The sequence below is a fragment of the Schistocerca nitens genome, chromosome 1 (assembly GCF_023898315.1).
Source record: "Schistocerca nitens isolate TAMUIC-IGC-003100 chromosome 1, iqSchNite1.1, whole genome shotgun sequence".
Lineage (NCBI taxonomy): Eukaryota > Metazoa > Arthropoda > Insecta > Orthoptera > Acrididae > Schistocerca > Schistocerca nitens.
Window position 1 is genome coordinate 557,602,329 of NC_064614.1, and position 18,951 is coordinate 557,621,279.

The window sequence follows — 18,951 nt, forward strand, 5'->3', positions numbered from 1 at the left end:
TTTTTGGACATATATTCAGAATGGATAACAACAGACTAACCAAGCTGATATTCACATTACTCAATAGCTACAAATCCAAGCCAGCATGGTTCATAGAGACTGAAAAGGACATTGAAAATGCTGGAGTTACAATAGACACAATAGAAAACACAACACATTTCAGAAAGGCAGTTCAAAAGGCAGAATTTCAGGAGAGAAAGAAAATAACTAGACGAAAGTGGACTCAAGAAGAAAGGGAACAACACTCTAAAAGGATGAAGGAAATTTGGAAACTGAAGAAATCTAATACAATGAAGAGTAGCCAAAGTTGATTCATCGTACCCTCCAAATGGGTTATTCGAAAGAAAAAAAAATTAAATTAATGCAGATGAATAGGTAAAAGAATCCCGTAATGTTTTGAATACTCCATTAGTAGTGTAGCGCTTGGCACAGTCACGTCGATTAAATATTTGGGCGCAACATTGCAGAGCGATATGAAGTGGGACAAGCATGTAATGGCAGTTGTGGGGAAGGCGGATAGTCGTCTTCGGTTCATTGGTAGAATTTTGGGAAGATGTGGTTCATCTATAAAGGAGACCGCTTATAAAACACTAATACGACCTATTCTTGAGTACTGCTCGAGCGTTTGGGATCCGTATCAGGTCCGATTGAGGGAGGACATAGAAGCAATTCAGAGGCGGGCCGCTAGATTTGTTACTGGTAGGTTTGATCGTCACGCGACTGTTACGGAAATGCTTCAGGAACTTGGGTGGGAGTCTCTAGAGGAAAGGAGGTGCTCTTTTCGTGAATCGCTACTGAGGAAATTTAGAGAACCAGCATTTGAGGCTGCCGCCATCTGCTCGTACAGAGGCATATAGGCAGTCATTTTTCCCTCGTTCTGTTTGGGAGTGGAACAGGGAGAGAAGATGCTAGTTGTGGTACGAGGTAACCTCCGCCACGCACCGTATGGTGGATTGCGGAGTATGTATGTAGATGTAGATAATAGCAGTCAGCAAAGATAATACGCCAGGGCTTATTTCGAGAAGCGCCGCTGTTGCCGCTCACGGGCAGTGACACCAGTAATTCCATCTTCAAGCGTAGTTAAGCCATGAAAATCTCTCCTGGCTATATAAATGAAATCAGGCCTTGAGTGTGGTAAGATCTGCCATCACCGACGTGAGGGCCGCGTGACACGTGTTCTGTCTCCGAGCTCTCGACCGACTCTACCACTTCCACTCTCACAGACACACCTCCTTCACAACAATGCTTAGAATCGCGCCCCATGTTTCACCCTCAGACTGTTATTATCGATATCTGAATGCTTACACAGTACAAAGAATAGCGCTACGTTAACTGTATTGTTCTCAATGTAATGGAGAGTTCTGACATACTCCTTACACAGTTAAAGTTTCTGATGAAATTTCCCCTCGTAAATGTTACATTTTGTACTGCAAGAGAATTGTTTGTTAATTAGTGTTCGAGTGGGAATTTTTAAACCTGTTATTTTCTTTGGTTTCACTGTACTTTGTGTGTTACGAAAACCTTGTTGCCGTTTACGTTCGGGTACCCATAAAGAAGAGCCATTCTTGTCAAAAGATGGTTGACGCACTGCTAGTTTTAGTAAGATAACAAAATTTCTCACACATTCTTCACTTACAAGCCAGACTACACGATGGGAAAATTGGGTGAACCCCTGCCTGCGCTCGCGATTAGCACAGATTGCAGTCTCATAAAGCGCCAGCTGACTCTAGAATTTAACCATATTTGGACAGGTGAAGGTACGCACGGCCGAAAGGCAGCACCTGTTTTGAAGCCGCAAAGGGAACCAGTGCGTTCGCCTAATTTACTGGGGCCATTAAGGCACGGCTGGTCCGTTCCTGTCTCGTAAAGAGAGTCCACGGGACACTCGCTTCTTAGTTTTACGGCGAAGTCGCTGCCGTAGCTCACACGAAATTATATTACTGCGCTGAATCTTGTTTGATGCAGCGACGAGTATTTATGGACGGCACGTCAGTCTCATTCACCTGCTCCATGTATTGATGTATCTGGAAAAAGTGGAACTTTGTACGAAACACACATGGTGCATGAGGAATGCTGATCCTTTAAAACTATTATGGCCATGGCAGTAATGTAGATACCTAGACCAGCAACAGAGTACTGATCTCAGTGTTTTAGGCAGCTTCCCAGTGATAATCGAATCGCGATTCTCATTGCTTCTAACATCGCTACCGATAAATGTTTGGAGGAATTTATAATAAAAAAAATAATATGTAACGCACCAAATAAAAGCAAAGTGTCGTGGAATACCATAGAACAAGAAACTGGAAAAAGTAGACAAGTATAATAACATACAAATAGAAGATGGGGACAGAGTAATATAAAAGCCTTGGGAATTGCAAAGTTTTGTAAATGACTGTTTTTCTAGTATTCCGGAGAAGTTTCAAAATATTTCTAAAACACTTGTAGAACCCAAAATGACAAGAACAATTATACTTCCCAAAAAAGAGCTTGAGTCCTATTAACAAAGATAATAAATGAATCCATTATCTGAGGAATCTTACGAGAGTACCTAAAGGATACACGTGCTATACCCTTACTACAGGAAGGTAATGCAGAAAGTATTGGAAAATACAGGTCAGTTTCACTACTGTCTCCATTATAAAAAAAAGTCATGAATCACAAATAATAGATGTCTAATGAGCTACTTGAATAAACATAACCTTTCTAATGGAGCACTGTTTGGGTTTCGAAGTGGAAGAAGTACAATACCGGCAATTACAAAAATTGCGAAAGTGCCACTTGGAGATGTTGACAAGGGTGACTGCGTTAGAGGCACGTCCTTATACTTGTCTATGGCTTTTGACGTGTTGTCCATAAAATACTACTAAACAACCAAGAAACGCGAGGTGTATTTCGAACAGCGAAAAATTGGTTCACGCCTTACCTGGAAAACAGGGTGCAGAAGGTAGAAATAGTCTGCTGACGATAAATTTTTTGTGAAACAAATATCATATAACAATCATACAAGCACATGTGTTCCTCAGGGCAATAAATTAGATCCAGTTCTCTTCTTAATATATATCAATGGCTTTCCAGATGGTATCATAGATGGAGAAAACTTTTCTTTGCTGCTGGCAGCAACAACACAGTCACTGATAAAATAATAGAACTCTTATTAGAGAAAGAAAATGAAACCCTCAATGATGTTTACGACAGGGAAGTATGTCATAAATTAACATTCAAAATGAAGAAAACACACAGTATGGACTTCAGCATAAAGAGGGCAAACAATTTACCATTGTGTAACAAACACAAAGTTTTTAGGGGTGAGTATTGACTGTCATTAACAGAGCAGATACTGGCAAAAGAATGTCATCAGCATGTTATGCTCTTAGGGTTTCAGCATCACTCTGTAACAGCAAATGTCTCGTGGTGAAATACTACTCCTACATGCACTCAATTCTTAGTTATCGGATTCTTTTCTGGTGTTCGAAGGTACAAAACATGGACACCCTTTTTAAACTGCAGAAAAGTGCCGTAAGAATACTAACTAGAAGTGGTAGTCGGGCTCATTATACGAGGGTCACCCCGAAAGAAAAGCACACTATTTTTGTAAAAATACCGTTTCGATTCTGCATGTATGAAAGTTTTACAGTGTGTAGATACATCCTTCCTGCTTGTTTTCAAACTTAGTTCAACCTGTTCCAGTGAGTGGCGCCGTCACAGTATGTCTTCAAGGTGGCTGCTACACTTGACGTTCATCAGAAGCAACGTGCTGTCATAGAATTCGTGTGCTGTGGAAACGAGACAGTGGGAAACATCCACAAGAGGTTGAAAAAGGTGTATGGAGATGCTGCTGTCGATCGCAGTACAGTTAGTCGGTGGGCAAGCAGGTTACGTGATGAAAGCGGGCACGGCAATATTGAGGATTGTCCTCGCAGTGGCAGGCCTCGTACTGCACATACTCCAGACAATGTGCAGAGAGTTAACGAATTGGTGACTGCTGACAGACGCATCACAGTGAACGAATTGTCACGCTACGCTGGGATAGGGGAAGGAAGTGTTTGCAGAATACAGAAAGTATTGGCGTTAAAAAAGGTTTGTGCCAGGTGGGTTCCAAGCTCACAAAGAAACAAGAAAAACGGTATGCAGCGAACTTTTGGGACTGTCCGAGAATGGTGGATATTAATTTCTTGGAAGAATTGTTACAGGTGATGAAACATGGCTCCATCATTTTTCACCAGAGACGAAGAGGCAATCAGTGGAGTGGCATCATGCAAATTCACCCAAGAAGAAAAAATTCAAAACCACACCTTCTGCTGGAAATGTTATGGCTACGGTGTTTTTCGATTCCGAAGGACTCTTGCTTGTGGACATCATGCCAAGTGGAACCACAATAAACTCTGATGCATATGTGACTACACTGAGGAAACTTCAAGCTCGACTGAGTCGCGTTCGACCACATCGGCAAAAGCAGGATGTTTTGCTTTTGCACGACAATGCACGGCCACATGTCAGTCAAAAAACCATGGAAGCGATCACAAAACTCGTATGTACACCACTGAAACACCCGCCTTACACTACTGACCTGGCTCCATGTGACTATCATCTCTTTGGGAAACTGGAAGACTCTCTTCGTGGAACAAGGTTTGAAGATGATGACTCCCTTGTGCACGCTGCCAAACAGTGGCTCCAACAGGTTGGTCCAGAATTTTACTGTGCGAGTATACGGGCACTGGTTCCAAGATGGCGTAAGGCAGTTGAGAGGGATGGAAATTATGTGGAGAAATGGAAATATTGATCTTAAAGCAAGTATCTACACACTGTAAAACTTTCAAACGTGTAGAATAAAAGATGGATTTAAAAAAAATTGTGTGCATTTCTTTTGGAGTGACCCTCGTAAATAGCTATCCTTACTGCAGTAAGTCAGTACATCTATCAATCTGAGGTGAATGTCAGGACTACGGTCGCAGGTTCGAATCCTGCCTCGGGCATGGGTGTGTGTGATGTCCTTAGGTTAGTTAGGTTTAAGTAGTTCTAAGTTCTAGGGGACTTATGACCTAAGATGTTGAGTCCCATAGCGCTCAGAGCCATTTGAACCATTTGAATGTCAGGAAAACAGAAATTAAAAATGGTTCAAATGGCTCTGAGCACTATGGGACTCAACATCTGAGGTCATAAGTCCCCTAGAACTTAGAACTACTTAAACCTAACTAACCTAAGGACATCACACACACCCATGCCCGAGGCAGGATTCGAACCTGCGACCGCAGCAGTCCCGCGGTTCCGGACTGCAGCGCCAGAACCACTAGACCACCGCGGCCGGCGAAAACAGAAATTATTAAGCAATAGTTAGTAGCTTTTTTTTTCCTTTCTTGCATCTTGTTATCCGGTTGCTATGGGTTTATTTATCGATTGTCATTTTTTATTTGTAGATCACTGTTGCTTTTTGAGTTTGCATATTGTCATTTGGAGACTGAGTGAGTGGAGCTGTGTATGCTAGAAAATGGCGTACCAAGTGAAGAAATCGGAACATTTCCAAAATATTCTTCTCTTTGAGTTCAACAGAGGGATGACAGCAAAGAAGGCAGCCACAAACATTTGCACTTTTGTATGGGGATAATGTTAATGGACAGAACACGGCCAAAAAATGGTTATCTCGTTTGAAGGAGGATCGTTTTGACATCAGTAACTCTCCGCGTTCAGAAAGACCTTCGGGGTTTGATGAAGCTCGTTTCAACGCATTAACCCACATTGATCGACGTCATTGTATTCCAGAACTGGCAGATGTGATGAACTGTGATCATTCCACCATCGTATGACATTTGCATACCATGTGGAAGGCTGAAAAATCGGGTGTACATGTACTTCATACTCTAAGCTAAAATCACAAAAATTAATGGGTGCATCTGCGCTTGGCCATCGTCAGTTGGCTCGTTAACAATTCCGACCGTTCAGACCCTGTGTTGTTACTGGTGACGAGAAATGTTGTCTTTATGCTAACATAAGGAAACATCCATTACGAAGACCGGCGTATCCACAAAAGGTAATGTTATGCATCTAGTGGAACAGCGGTGGTATACTGCACCACGAATTGTTTTCCCGCGGTGTAGCCATCACTGCTGATATTTGTTGTCAACAACTGAGACATGTTACAGACGCAGTCCAAGAACAACGAGCAGGAGGTGACGCTACTCCACGATAACGCCCGCCGCCATTCTGCTAGACTGACAAAAAGCGCTATACAGGTGTTTGGTTGTGAAGTCATTCCGCATCCACCTTAGTCACCTGATCTTGTACACTCAGATTTTCACCCTTTTCCGCACTCTGTCGAGCACCCTCAAGGAAATTTCTATCCGGATGAGAATGTCCTCCGAATTTGGCTTGGCGAGTTCTTCAGGTTAAAATCACGCTTCGCGAAATCGAAAAGCTGCCCCAGCATTGGCTACCTGTAATAAACAGTGAAGGATAATATATTACTGATGACTTAAGTCTCTGGTTATGTTTAGTTGTTGTATTTATTAGACTTGTGGAAAAACTCTAGGAACTTATGCACCAGGCCAGTATTTCACTTACAGGTCTGTACATTATCATGGAATAAAAGGGAATTTGAACTTACATTTACAAAGGAAAAACAAACGAGAACTCAAAACAGCATTTACTGTCAGGGAATAAAATTGTGTATTAAATCACCCAAGGGAACGAGATTACTAAAATACGTCTGCTCAAAATGGCACCGAAAACATTCTTCACATGTAATGCATAATACACAACCATTAATTTGTGGGCTAGGGGATAGGGGATGAAAGGGGATAACTACAATTTGGCTGAAAAACATGATCACAGGTCACTGCTTTTACAAGTAAATTGTACATACATCAAAAAAAGTTTTCCGTCACCCCGGTTCCCAGAAAACCCGAAGATAGACGTTGACTGTGGGTATTGTATCACAGACACAGTCCCTTTGACTGTTCAGAGATGTCAGTAAACCCGCCCAAAGATGTAAACAACCACGCATGAGCAGCGCCTTTTTGACGGAGGGGGTCCGACAGCCGATCAGTTCCAGTCATTCCACCAGGAAGGAGGTACACGGCTCGTGTTGACTGTAGTTCAACCATGCCTAGACGGTCAATACAGCGGTTACTTTGTGTCAGGAAAGGCTCTCAACAAGGGAAGTGTCCAGGGGTATCGGAGTGAAACAAAGCAATGTTGTTCGGCTATGGAGGAGATACAGAGAGACAGGAAATGTCGATGACATGCCTCGCTCAAGCCGCCCAAGGGGTACTACTGCAGTGGATAACCGCTACCTACGGGTTATGCCTCGGAGGAATCCTGACAGAAACGCCACCGTGTTGAATAATGCTTTTCGTGCAGTCACAGGACGTCGAGTTACGACTCAAACGGTGCGCAATAGGCTGTGTGATGCGCAACTTCACCCCCGACGTCCAGGGCGAGGTCCATCTTTGCAACCACGACACCATTAAGTGCGGTACAGACGGGCCCAACAAGATGCTGAATGGACCGCTCAGGACTGGCATCACGTTCTCTTCACCGATGGGTGAAGACAATCGTCAGAGACGTGTTTGGAGGCAACCCGGTCAGGCTGAACACCTTAGACACACTGTGCAGCGAGTGCAGCAATGTGGAGGTTCCCTGCTGTTTTGGGGTGACATTATGTGGGGCCGATGTACGCCGCTGGTGGTCAGGGAAGGCGTCGTAACGGCTATACGATACGTGAATGCCGACCGATAGTGCAACTATACCGGCAACATATTGGCGAGGCATTCGTCTTCATGGACGACAATTCGCGTGCCCATTTTGCACATCTTGTGAATGACTTCATTCAAGACCAACAGTGCCTTGATGAACTTGTGGATAATATGCCACGACGAATACAGGCATGCACCAATGCAAGAGGACGTGCTACTGGGTCTGAGAGGTACCGATGTGTACAGCAGTTTGGACCACCACCTCTGAAGGTCTCGCTGTATGGTGGTACAATAATGATGTTTATGTTGATCTCTATTCCAATTTTCTGTACAGTTTCCGGAACTCTAGGAACCGAGGTGATGCAAAATTTTTTTTGATGTGTGTATTTCAAGATCTTGAGTGGATGAGAGTAACGCCAGGTTATTACCCTGAGATAAACATCTCACTCGATGTCGGGTAATGCTGACTCGTCTTTTCAGGTGGGCATGGGGAAGGGCAGGAAGACACACATCGAGCATAGGTGAACGTTTTCGGGCTTGGAGTCAGTTTTCCGAAAAGCTTTTTCAAGATCGAGAAGGCAACAGCGGGCTGCCTTAGTGTGTGCGGCGGTGACGGCCGAAACTACGTTATCTGAAGCAAATTCTGTGTAAATCAAAGAAAATTCTACAGAAGAATACCAATCGAACGAGGTGGCACTGCTGATACTGACCTCACATTAGACGGGATAGAGTTTGCCCTGTGAAGCTATATGGATATAGGTTTTCTGTGGTTTTCCTAACTCACTTCAGGCAAAATCTGTGATGTTTACTTCATCAAGGCCATGACCGACCGACTGTCACATCCTCATAAAGCATGTTATGTATTCTGTGTGTATTTATATTTTGAGCTATTCATTTTTCATTGTATCTGTAAGATGGGAAGAACTATGCCCCTTACATGAAGTCATTAAAGATCACCTAACTCACGTTGAGCGAACAGTAGGGCTGAACAAAATGACTGACAAGGCACAATGCATCTTTTAGAGGGTATAGTATGGACGTATTGCAATAATTAATGTCGGGTGATGGTTTTAAAGTAATTCAAACGACATGAAAACTTTGTGGAAACGAGTCGGTTTACTGGACGCTAATTTACCCCAGGGAAGTATTTAGCGTTGACCGTGGCCGGCTGGGGAACGGCGAAGGGAAGTGGCAATAGGCAGCTTAGGGCGGCTCAAGCTCTGAGAAAGCGGTAACGCGGCGCGGCCTCCAGCCGCCTTAAGATGAGTGACAGCATGGGTGGTTGACCCCGACCCCATGCTGATGTACCAGAAAACAGACGGAGAACTTGTACGCTTGTTGATAAATGTCCGTCATCCCGTTTTCTGTGGAACATGCGACAAAGCTGCGCAAAGCTACGGTGGAGCTGTCAACAGAGGTCAAAATATGCGTGTTCGTGACTGTAGCAACTTCACGCTGAATACATGGTCCGCAAAGTCTGAAGCAAATCAGGTGAAGAGCGACAGAATGAAATACGCCGGCCTCTGATGGGAACGTAGGACCAAGGAATTTGAAGTACTCTCCTGGGAGTCAGAATTCCAGAAAACTTGGTGTTGTGCAGACGCTAACCTTGATGGGTGGCCTGGGAGGAGCTAAAAATAAAAGAAGTTGAGAGGAAGGGAAATTTTGTGGGAATTTGTTCACTTCCCAGAACAGGCATTGGTTGGCGCTGGGAAGTGACGCATAATTAACGCGACTTGCACTGCAATTGACGTAAGTGATTTTGCTGGAGGGGAAACCAAGGCGAAGAGCGGACTGTGAGAAGTCTCCGTAGAGGTCTTCCATTCCCAGCTTGCCTAGAGTGCGGACGTGCCGTTCTTGACTCAGCTTGCCTGAGAAAGAGTGAGCATCTCTGCAGGACTTAGCAAAGGGAACGATTGAGCTTGGAGATAGGAAGTTTTGGTTCAGCTATGTACTGAGCAAGATAGCTAGGAGTGAATAGACGGGCACAGCCTTGAAGCACCATGAGGTCGGCCGACGTCCACACAACGACGCCACTCCGCCATGCTGTATTCAGTGATATTGCGACCGCTCCGGCCACTGATTAATTTGTTGGATCACGTCGGCAAGGTTTCCATGAGGGTTTCATGGGCCGTGTATTGTAGAATTGTTCTCGCACTTCTCATTACGCCTGGGTCAGTCGATAGGAATTACTTTTGAGTTATCGCCCTTTACTCCACGCAAACGCAATTTATTACCACTGCCTGATAGGAGAGTCTTGTAATGTGATGATTGAAGGTCGGGAGTTAAAATAAATTTGTGCTAATCGACTGCATCTGTTTTCAATCAAGTAGTTGAAATCCCAAGTCACTTTCTTAATTAATTTTAGGTTCAACATTTGCATCTGGTGTTCAATAGCTGAATATAACAACAATGTGCACCCCTTTTTAATTAAAAGGGATCAATTCTGAATAAATTAATGTCAACACTGCCACTGCAGTTCAATCAGGAGTCACAGGGCCATATTATTTTTTTTTTGCGTTATCCGATATTGCGGCAGTTTTGCACTCTCTGTTGATCTGTTAGTCAATTAGTTGGGGTGAACACACGCCAAAACCGGCTAGGTGATGGGTGGGGTGTTACATATTATCATGACAATTATTATATTATTGCGAGTAAAGCTGTGAGGACGGGGCGTGATTCGTGTTGGGTGGCTCAGTTGTAGAGCACTTGCCCGCGAAAGGCAAAGGTCCCGAGTTCGAGGTTCAGTCTGGCACACAGTTTTAATCTGTCACGAAGTTTCAAATGAAAACAAGTTTGTAATCCTATACTTGAACAGGGCATGCCTTACGACAACTTCCCCCATGATGTCTTACAAAACAGAGATGAAAACAAAATAAAGATACAGTACTACGAGAGATTAATGAGAAAATGAGAAAAGATCTACCGGAGCTGAGACAATTTTATCTGCTTACAAGGGAACCTTCCCATCGAACCCCCCTCACATTTAGTTATAAGTTGTCACAGTGGATAGGCCTTGAAAAACTGAACACAGATCAATCGAGAAAATAGGAAGACGTTGTGTGGAACTATGAAAAAAATAAGCAAAATATACAAACTGAGTGCCCATATGCAAAATATGCAACATCAATTACACATAGAGTTCAGGAGCGTCGTGGTCCCGTGGTTAAGGTGAGCAACTGCGGAACGACAGGTCTTTGGTTCAAGCCTTCCTTGGAGTGAAAATTTTAATTTTTTATTTTCAGACAATTATCAAAGTTCAGGCACTCACACATAATCAATTTCGCTCTCCAGAATTCCAGGACATGTTTAGATTTGCTTGGGCATATGCAGGATTTGAGGTCTACACACAGAAAAATTTGAAAACGTTAAAAACATCTGTTTTGACAGAGCACAGGGAAAACTGTGTGACTGTGAAACTGTTGCATTCATTTGTTGCAGTTTATGTGACAAACTCTTATGTTTTCATCACTTTTTTGGTAGTGATTATCACATCCACAAGAAAACCTATATCGGGCAAGGTAGAAGAATCTTTTTACCCATTCGCCAAGTGTACAAGTTAGGTGGGTCGACAACATATTCCTGTCATGTGACGCACATGCCGTCACCAGTGTCGTATAGAATATATCAGACGTGTTTACCTGTGGAGGAATCGGTTGACCTATGACCTTGCGATCAAATGTTTTCGGTTCCCATTGGAGAGCCACGACCTTTCGTTTACTAATCGCACGGTTTTACGGTGCGGTCGCAAAACGCAGACACTAAACTTATTACAGTGAACAGAGACGTCAATGAACGAACGGACAGATCGGAACTTCGCGAAAATAAAGGAAGTAAACTTTTCGCTCGAGGGAAGACTTGAACCAAGGACCTCTCGGTCCGCAGCTGCTCACGCTAACCACGGGACCACAGCGCTGCTGAGCTCAGAGTGTGCTCAATGTTCCCTGTCTTGCGCATGGAGTACTCAGTTTGTATATTTTGCTTATTTTTTTCATAGTTCCACACAACTTCTTCCTGTTTTCTCGATTGATCTGTGTTCAGTTTTTCAAGGCCTATACACTGTGTCAACTTATAATTAAATCTGAGGGGGTGCGATGGGGAGGTTCCCTTGTTAGAAACAATGTATTATTCCTCTGTAGGAATTAAAACGATTCAGAATGGGCGCTATGTACTAGAGGAACTAACAAATAAGTTAATATGGCAATTCACCTACGTTATGGACATACTGATGCGGGAAGTGCACTGGCAAACTAGAGGAGTCAGTTTACCTCAGTAGGGTGGAGAATAATGTAAGGATAGTACCGGCAGTTTTCATGAAATGGGAAAAGGCAAAAGCCTCATCCAATGGAGCTAGCTTTTCTCTTTTCTCCCATCATCTCCAAGAAATTAGATGACTACGCTGCCATCGAGTAGTACAGTAGTGAGGATGAGATATGGTTACCAAAATATCCTTGTATCTGTCGAATTATTGTCAAAATACGTCACTTTGAAAAAGGCTACTGGGAGCTTTGTCTCGAAGGTGTCTGTCAGAGACTTTCTAGGTGTGGCTGGATATGTTAAATATGTGCATTCTGATAATAGCATGTTTCGAAAATGTGGAAGGCAATGTTACGAAAGAGAAAAATTAAGGAGAATTATACAGTCATGTAGCACCCGCAGACAAACGAAACTGAGAGAATCATGCAGGAACTGGGAAAGCTATCCCGGATCTGTCGTAAGAAAAGACACGAAACGTGGGTTAAATGGATCAAGGACTTCAAGCTTATAAGGAATTACCTTCCTCAGGCAACAATCAAAACATCATTGACTGAAGTTTTATTGAACAAGGATCCGGAGGGCAAAATCAGACAAGTTGCTGCATTTCTGCCGCAGAAGCGAGCATAGCATAGATAGATGACTGAAGAAGCTACTGTCAACATAAATAAGGCGGCGCTGCACCGGAAGAGGACAAATCAAAAGCATGTGAAGCAGCGTTTCCTCTACCCAGCACGGAAGGTAGCACCACCTCTCCTGTAAACAAAGAATAAATTGCACAGTTGTTATCTCTACGTGTTGTACCCTTTCGAATAAAATGCCTGGTTTTCGCCTTTGTGGCCATTATGGAGACATTGCGGACGAAGTAAGAAACCCATCACTTCTCAAATTTGGAATATATTAAGAAATAGGGTTCCTTTATTTACTCTGTGTAACCAGTATCACTTACTGATTTACTCATAAGATATTTTTAGTGTTTAACGAGAAATTTTTGAGTGATTTGTGCGTGCGTGTGTGTGTGTGTGTGTGTGTGTGTGTGTGTGTGTGTGTGTGTGTTTGTGTGGTGTGATGTATTCGCATCTCTTGGGGTGGTTATTATTTTTGTAAATGCACGATCTTTTGTTGATTAATAAGCTACTTTAGTAAATTGGTTGTGTGCATTTCACAATCATTTGCAATGTCTCTGAGTGCACACACAATTTCACATTTATGAGGGGTAAGAATCCTTAATTTGTGTAAGTGATATACGTGTTTCTGTATACACTCCTGGAAATGGAAAAAAGAACACATTGACACCGGTGTGTCAGACCCACCATACTTGCTCCGGACACTGCGAGAGGGCTGTACAAGCAATGATCACACGCACGGCACAGCGGACACACCAGGAACCGCGGTGTTGGCCGTCGAATGGCGCTAGCTGCGCAGCATTTGTGCACCGCCGCCGTCAGTGTCAGCCAGTTTGCCGTGGCATACGGAGCTCCATCGCAGTCTTTAACACTGGTAGCATGCCGCGACAGCGTGGACGTGAACCGTATGTGCAGTTGACGGACTTTGAGCGAGGGCGTATAGTGGGCATGCGGGAGGCCGGGTGGACGTACCGCTGAATTGCTCAACACGTGGGGCGTGAGGTCTCCACAGTACATCGATGTTGTCGCCAGTGGTCGGCGGAAGGTGCACGCGCCCGTCGACCTGGGACCGGACCGCAGCGACGCACGGATGCACGCCAAGACCGTAGGATCCTACGCAGTGCCGTAGGGGACCGCACCGCCACTTCCCAGCAAATTAGGGACACTGTTGCTCCTGGGGTATCGGCGAGGACCATTCGCAACCGTCTCCATGAAGCTGGGCTACGGTCCCGCACACCGTTCGGCCGTCTTCCGCTCACGCCCCAACATCGTGCAGCCCGCCTCCAGTGGTGTCGCGACAGGCGTGAATGAAGGGACGAATGGAGACGTGTCGTCTTCAGCGATGAGAGTCGCTTCTGCCTTGGTGCCAATGATGGTCGTATGCGTGTTTGGCGCCGTGCAGGTGAGCGCCACAATCAGGACTGCATACGACCGAGGCACACAGGGCCAACACCCGGCATCATGGTGTGGGGAGCGATCTCCTACACTGGCCGTACACCACTGGTGATCGTCGAGGGGACACTGAATAGTGCACGGTACATCCAAACCGTCATCGAACCCATCCTTCTACCATTCCTAGACCGGCAAGGGAACTTGCTGTTCCAACAGGACAATGCACGTCCGCATGTATCCCGTGCCACCCAACGTGCTCTAGAAGGTGTAAGTCAACTACCCTGGCCAGCAAGATCTCCGGATCTGTCCCCCATTGAGCATGTTTGGGACTGGATGAAGCGTCGTCTCACGCGGTCTGCACGTCCAGCACGAACGCTGGTCCAACTGAGGCACCAGGTGGAAATGGCATGGCAAGCCGTTCCACAGGACTACATCCAGCATCTCTACGATCGTCTCCATGGGAGAATAGCAGCCTGCATTGCTGCGAAAGGTGGATATACACTGTACTAGTGCCGACATTGTGCATGCTCTGTTGCCTGTGTCTATGTGCCTGTGGTTCTGTCAGTGTGATCATGTGATGTATCTGACCCCAGGAATGTGTCAATAAAGTTTCCCCTTCCTGGGACAATGAATTCACAGTGTTCTTATTTCAATTTCCAGGAGTGTAAAATATGTGCAGCAAATCCTATTGAAAAGCGTTTTTCACTTTTTGTCAGCTATGTCAAGAAATCTACCTAAGGTAACCATAATGTAATGTATCTCTCCTCAAACGACATAATTTGTTTATGTGCCTCATCTTTTCACTGTCGTCTGGTCAATACTTGGTGTATAATTTGCTTTTTGTTCAGAGATGGTAAACTTTTCCTTGTGAGAAATCATTAGTTTTTACCACTTTTTTCACAATTTTAATGGGTATAGACTATGACCTGGAGCCGTGAGGGTTGAATTTGTGTTAGTGGAATGAGGAGTATTTTCGTTTTTTTTTTTTTTTTTTTTGTCTGCTTTGGGTTGTATTGCAGATGTTTTCGTAAGCGTTTGGCTTATCAACAGCTGGGAATTATACCCTGGGGTACCTGCAGTCTAGATGTAATGATTTTTCAGTCGCCAGCTTGAGCGAACTGAGCGGCCAGTGACTTTAAAGTTAGAGACTGTATTTTCGTGTATGTTACCTCACTGCCACCTAAATCCTTCTTTGTTAGTAAGTGCTGTACGATTTTGATTATGACACCTTTGCTGAACTTATTGTCAAGAGGCTCTCACACATCTCACTAAACAGATCACGTGGACAGACATATCAGTGAGTTCATCAGATGTGTGTTAAATATAAGCGTTTTTGGGGAAAGAGATTTGTTTTTACTTTATTATAATCTACTTGTTTATTTGCACTAGACCTGTCCGTGGAGGCTGCTCCTCTTAATACGCCGTGATTTGATCTATAGATAAAGTAACGATATTGTTTGTCTATATTGTACATGATTCCACATTCACTTAAAAAACTCATGGGAGCGGAAAAGATGTTACGATCTACATGTAGTATTGTGATGTCAGGTATTAATTCAAAACTAGCTGATTAAATTTACAAATGTTGCAGAGCAGGAGATGAGAGGTGGGCTGACACGCCGTCAGGTTCGTCCAGCTGGTAGGGGAGCGTGACTTCCTCTTCCACCCTCCTGGGACAGCCCAGTTTGGCGACCATCCCTCAGAGGGATGACTTTCCACTACGAAAGTGACCGCCCCTTCTATAGATGGAATGGCTGTACAATGAAGTAATCTCTCTGAGCTGCGTGTCATGATGAATTAGCATTCTAAACCTATGAACACATAATTTATTTCCATGTACAACGTAATTAATCTTCTTTCATCACCTTACCGACCACAAGAACTAAATAATAGCAGGCTCTCAATTGCTTTTCAGTATTAACACAAGAAAAATGACGCCTTTTGGTGAAACAGTAATTGCTCGTAACTACAACTAATTAGAATGTAATAGTTGGTTAACTAATGTGGCCAAATGAGCTACCTATAAATTAAATTTTGAAATCATTCCTTTTAGTTTGGAATTTCATTTAGTGTTAATGATGTCTTTTAACAGATTCTTATGAATCATTACGTTCACAACAGTGTTTTAAAGATTAGCGTCTTTTGTATGACTTTCCATGTGGAACAATATTACTTCAACTTTGTAAACAAAATTTGTGTTATGTTAAAGACCGTTAAATTTTTTTGAGGAAATCATTAACATAAAATATAGATGCAAGCTGAACACAGATCTTACACACAATTACTAAATTTTGATGTTACTTAAGACACAAAAATATGTTAAAACTAATAGACTTAAGTTACACTTCATTTACGTTTCAAGCAACAAATTCATCTGAAAAATAATTAGAAATAGCACAATAGTTTGCTGTGATACAAAACCATGCTCTTTGAAGATAGCCTAAAATGTTAACCCAGGCTATAAAAAACGTTTTAGTCGTTTTATCTATGTTAACTGGATCAGAATTGCCCTGTTTCATATTTAAATATTCCTGGCACTTTTACATGTACCGGTACTAGTTTGATGTACCACAGTTACATAAATTTATCCGTTTTATACGGAAACCCGTGGTCTTGGGTTAGCGTCTTTGATTCACAATCAAAACGTTTTCGGTCCCGGGTTCGAATCGCGCCGCATCCTAGATTTTGATTAATAACACAGGGCAACGATGGAAAAAACTTTTTTGCTGAAAATACCTTGCTCTTATTTTTTTTAGGGTGGGAAATCCAAATATGATACTTAAAACACTGTATCAGCCATAATTTCTTCACATTTCACAGTTAAATTTATTAAATTAAGCGATTTTTAAAGAATTTAACAGTAAATAGTTAAAATAATTTTAAAATGAGGTGTAATGAATGTAGATGATGTTGGCAGCACTGCTGAAAAACATTTGCTGGAAAAAAAGTCGATTCTATTTTTGTGTTAACAAATGATGTTTTGTTTACTGTCAACCTAACCTCAGTTTCCCGTTTCCTGTACATGTGCTCAGTACAATGTCTAGTCGTGGTTGTAAAAACTCTGCTGACAGTTTTTTTTATATTTGTGGTGAATTTGTCTATCATACTCAGGATCTAAATTTGGTGATCAAGGTAAATCTTGGGCGCCGCATAAGGTATGTTACGTGTGTGTTGAAGATCTGAGAACATTTAGATTTGCTGTAGCTATGATATGGAGTGAATCAAGAAATCATTCTGCTGATTGCCACTTTTGCAGTGTTGATATTACTGGTCATAAATCGAAGACCAAGAAGGTAATAAGCTACCCTACCCTTCCGTCCACCATCCGACGAGTAGGGCATGGTGTAGATTTGCCGATTCCTGAACCACCAGGTGATTTAAATTCTATTTCAACAGAGGTACATTCTGATGTAAAACGTGATTTAGATGAACCAGATGATGATCAATTCCATTATAATACAGAAAGTCTAGAGCCCAAATTGTTTACTCAGACCAAGCTTAATGATTTGTTAAGGGGTCTGGGCTTAATGAAAGAAAAAGCTGAATTGCTTGGCTCTAGAGTAAAAAAAAAAAAAGAAACTTATTGGCAGTTGGAACCAGCATATACATGTATAGAAAGAGAGAGCAGCTATTTACCAATTTTTTTTCAACAAAGAGATGATTTAGTGTACTGCACAGACATTCCCAGTCTGATGAATGAGTTTGGTATTGAATACAAAAAGAAAGACTGGAGGCTGTTTATTAATTCATCCAAAACTAGTTTAAAGGTTGTTTTATAAGACAATGGTGACATATACCTGTTTTATATATATATATACACTCCTGGAAATGGAAAAAAGAACACATTGACACCGGTGTGTCAGACCCACCATACTTGCTCCGGACACTGCGAGAGGGCTGTACAAGCAATGATCACACGCACGGCGCAGCGGACACACCAGGAACCGCGGTGTTGGCCGTCGAATGGCGCTAGCTGCGCAGCATTTGTGCACCGCCGCCGTCAGTGTCAGCCAGTTTGCCGTGGCATACGGAGCTCCATCGCAGTCTTTAACACTGGTAGCATGCCGCGACAGCGTGGACGTGAACCGTATGTGCAGTTGACGGACTTTGAGCGAGGGCGTATAGTGGGCATGTGGGAGGCCGGGTGGACGTACCGCCGAATTGCTCAACACGTGGGCGCGAGGTCTCCACAGTACATCGATGTTGTCGCCAGTGGTCGGCGGAAGGTGCACGTGCCCGTCGACCTGGGACCGGACCGCAGCGACGCACGGATGCACGCCAAGACCGTAGGATCCTACGCAGTGCCGTAGGGGACCGCACCGCCACTTCCCAGCAAATTAGGGACACTGTTGCTCCTGGGGTATCGGCGAGGACCATTCGCAACCGTCTCCATGAAGCTGGGCTACGGTCCCGCACACCGTTAGGCCGTCTTCCGCTCACGCCCCAACATCGTGCAGCCCGCCTCCAGTGGTGTCGCGACAGGCGTGAATGGAGGGACGAATGGAGACGTGTCGTCTTCAGCGATGAGAGTCGCTTCTGCCTTGGTGCCAATGATGGTCGTATGCGTGTTTGGCGCCGTGCAGGTGAGCGCCACAATCAGGACTGCATACGACCGAGGCACACAGGGCCAACACCCGGCATCATGGTGTGGGGAGCGATCTCCTACACTGGCCGTACACCACTGGTGATCGTCGAGGGGACACTGAATAGTGCACGGTACATCCAAACCGTCATCGAACCCATCCTTCTACCATTCCTAGACCGGCAAGGGAACTTGCTGTTCCAACAGGACAATGCACGTCCGCATGTATCCCGTGCCACCCAACGTGCTCTAGAAGGTGTAAGTCAACTACCCTGGCCAGCAAGATCTCCGGATCTGTCCCCCATTGAGCATGTTTGGGACTGGATGAAGCGTCGTCTCACGCGGTCTGCACGTCCAGCACGAACGCTGGTCCAACTGAGGCGCCAGGTGGAAATGGCATGGCAAGCCG

General features: G+C 44.0%; 1 protein-coding gene across 1 annotated transcript in view; it reads left to right on the forward strand.

Moving 5' to 3' along the window:
• LOC126260199 (uncharacterized) overlaps positions 1–15,387 on the forward strand; it is a 34,074-nt gene extending 18,687 nt beyond the window's left edge. Inside the window, exon 2 of the mRNA XM_049957521.1 lies at positions 15,350–15,387. Within this exon, the coding sequence (XP_049813478.1) occupies positions 15,350–15,387 (38 nt within the window). The remainder of the gene's footprint in view (positions 1–15,349) is intronic.
• The last annotated feature ends 3,564 nt before the right edge of the window (positions 15,388–18,951 follow it).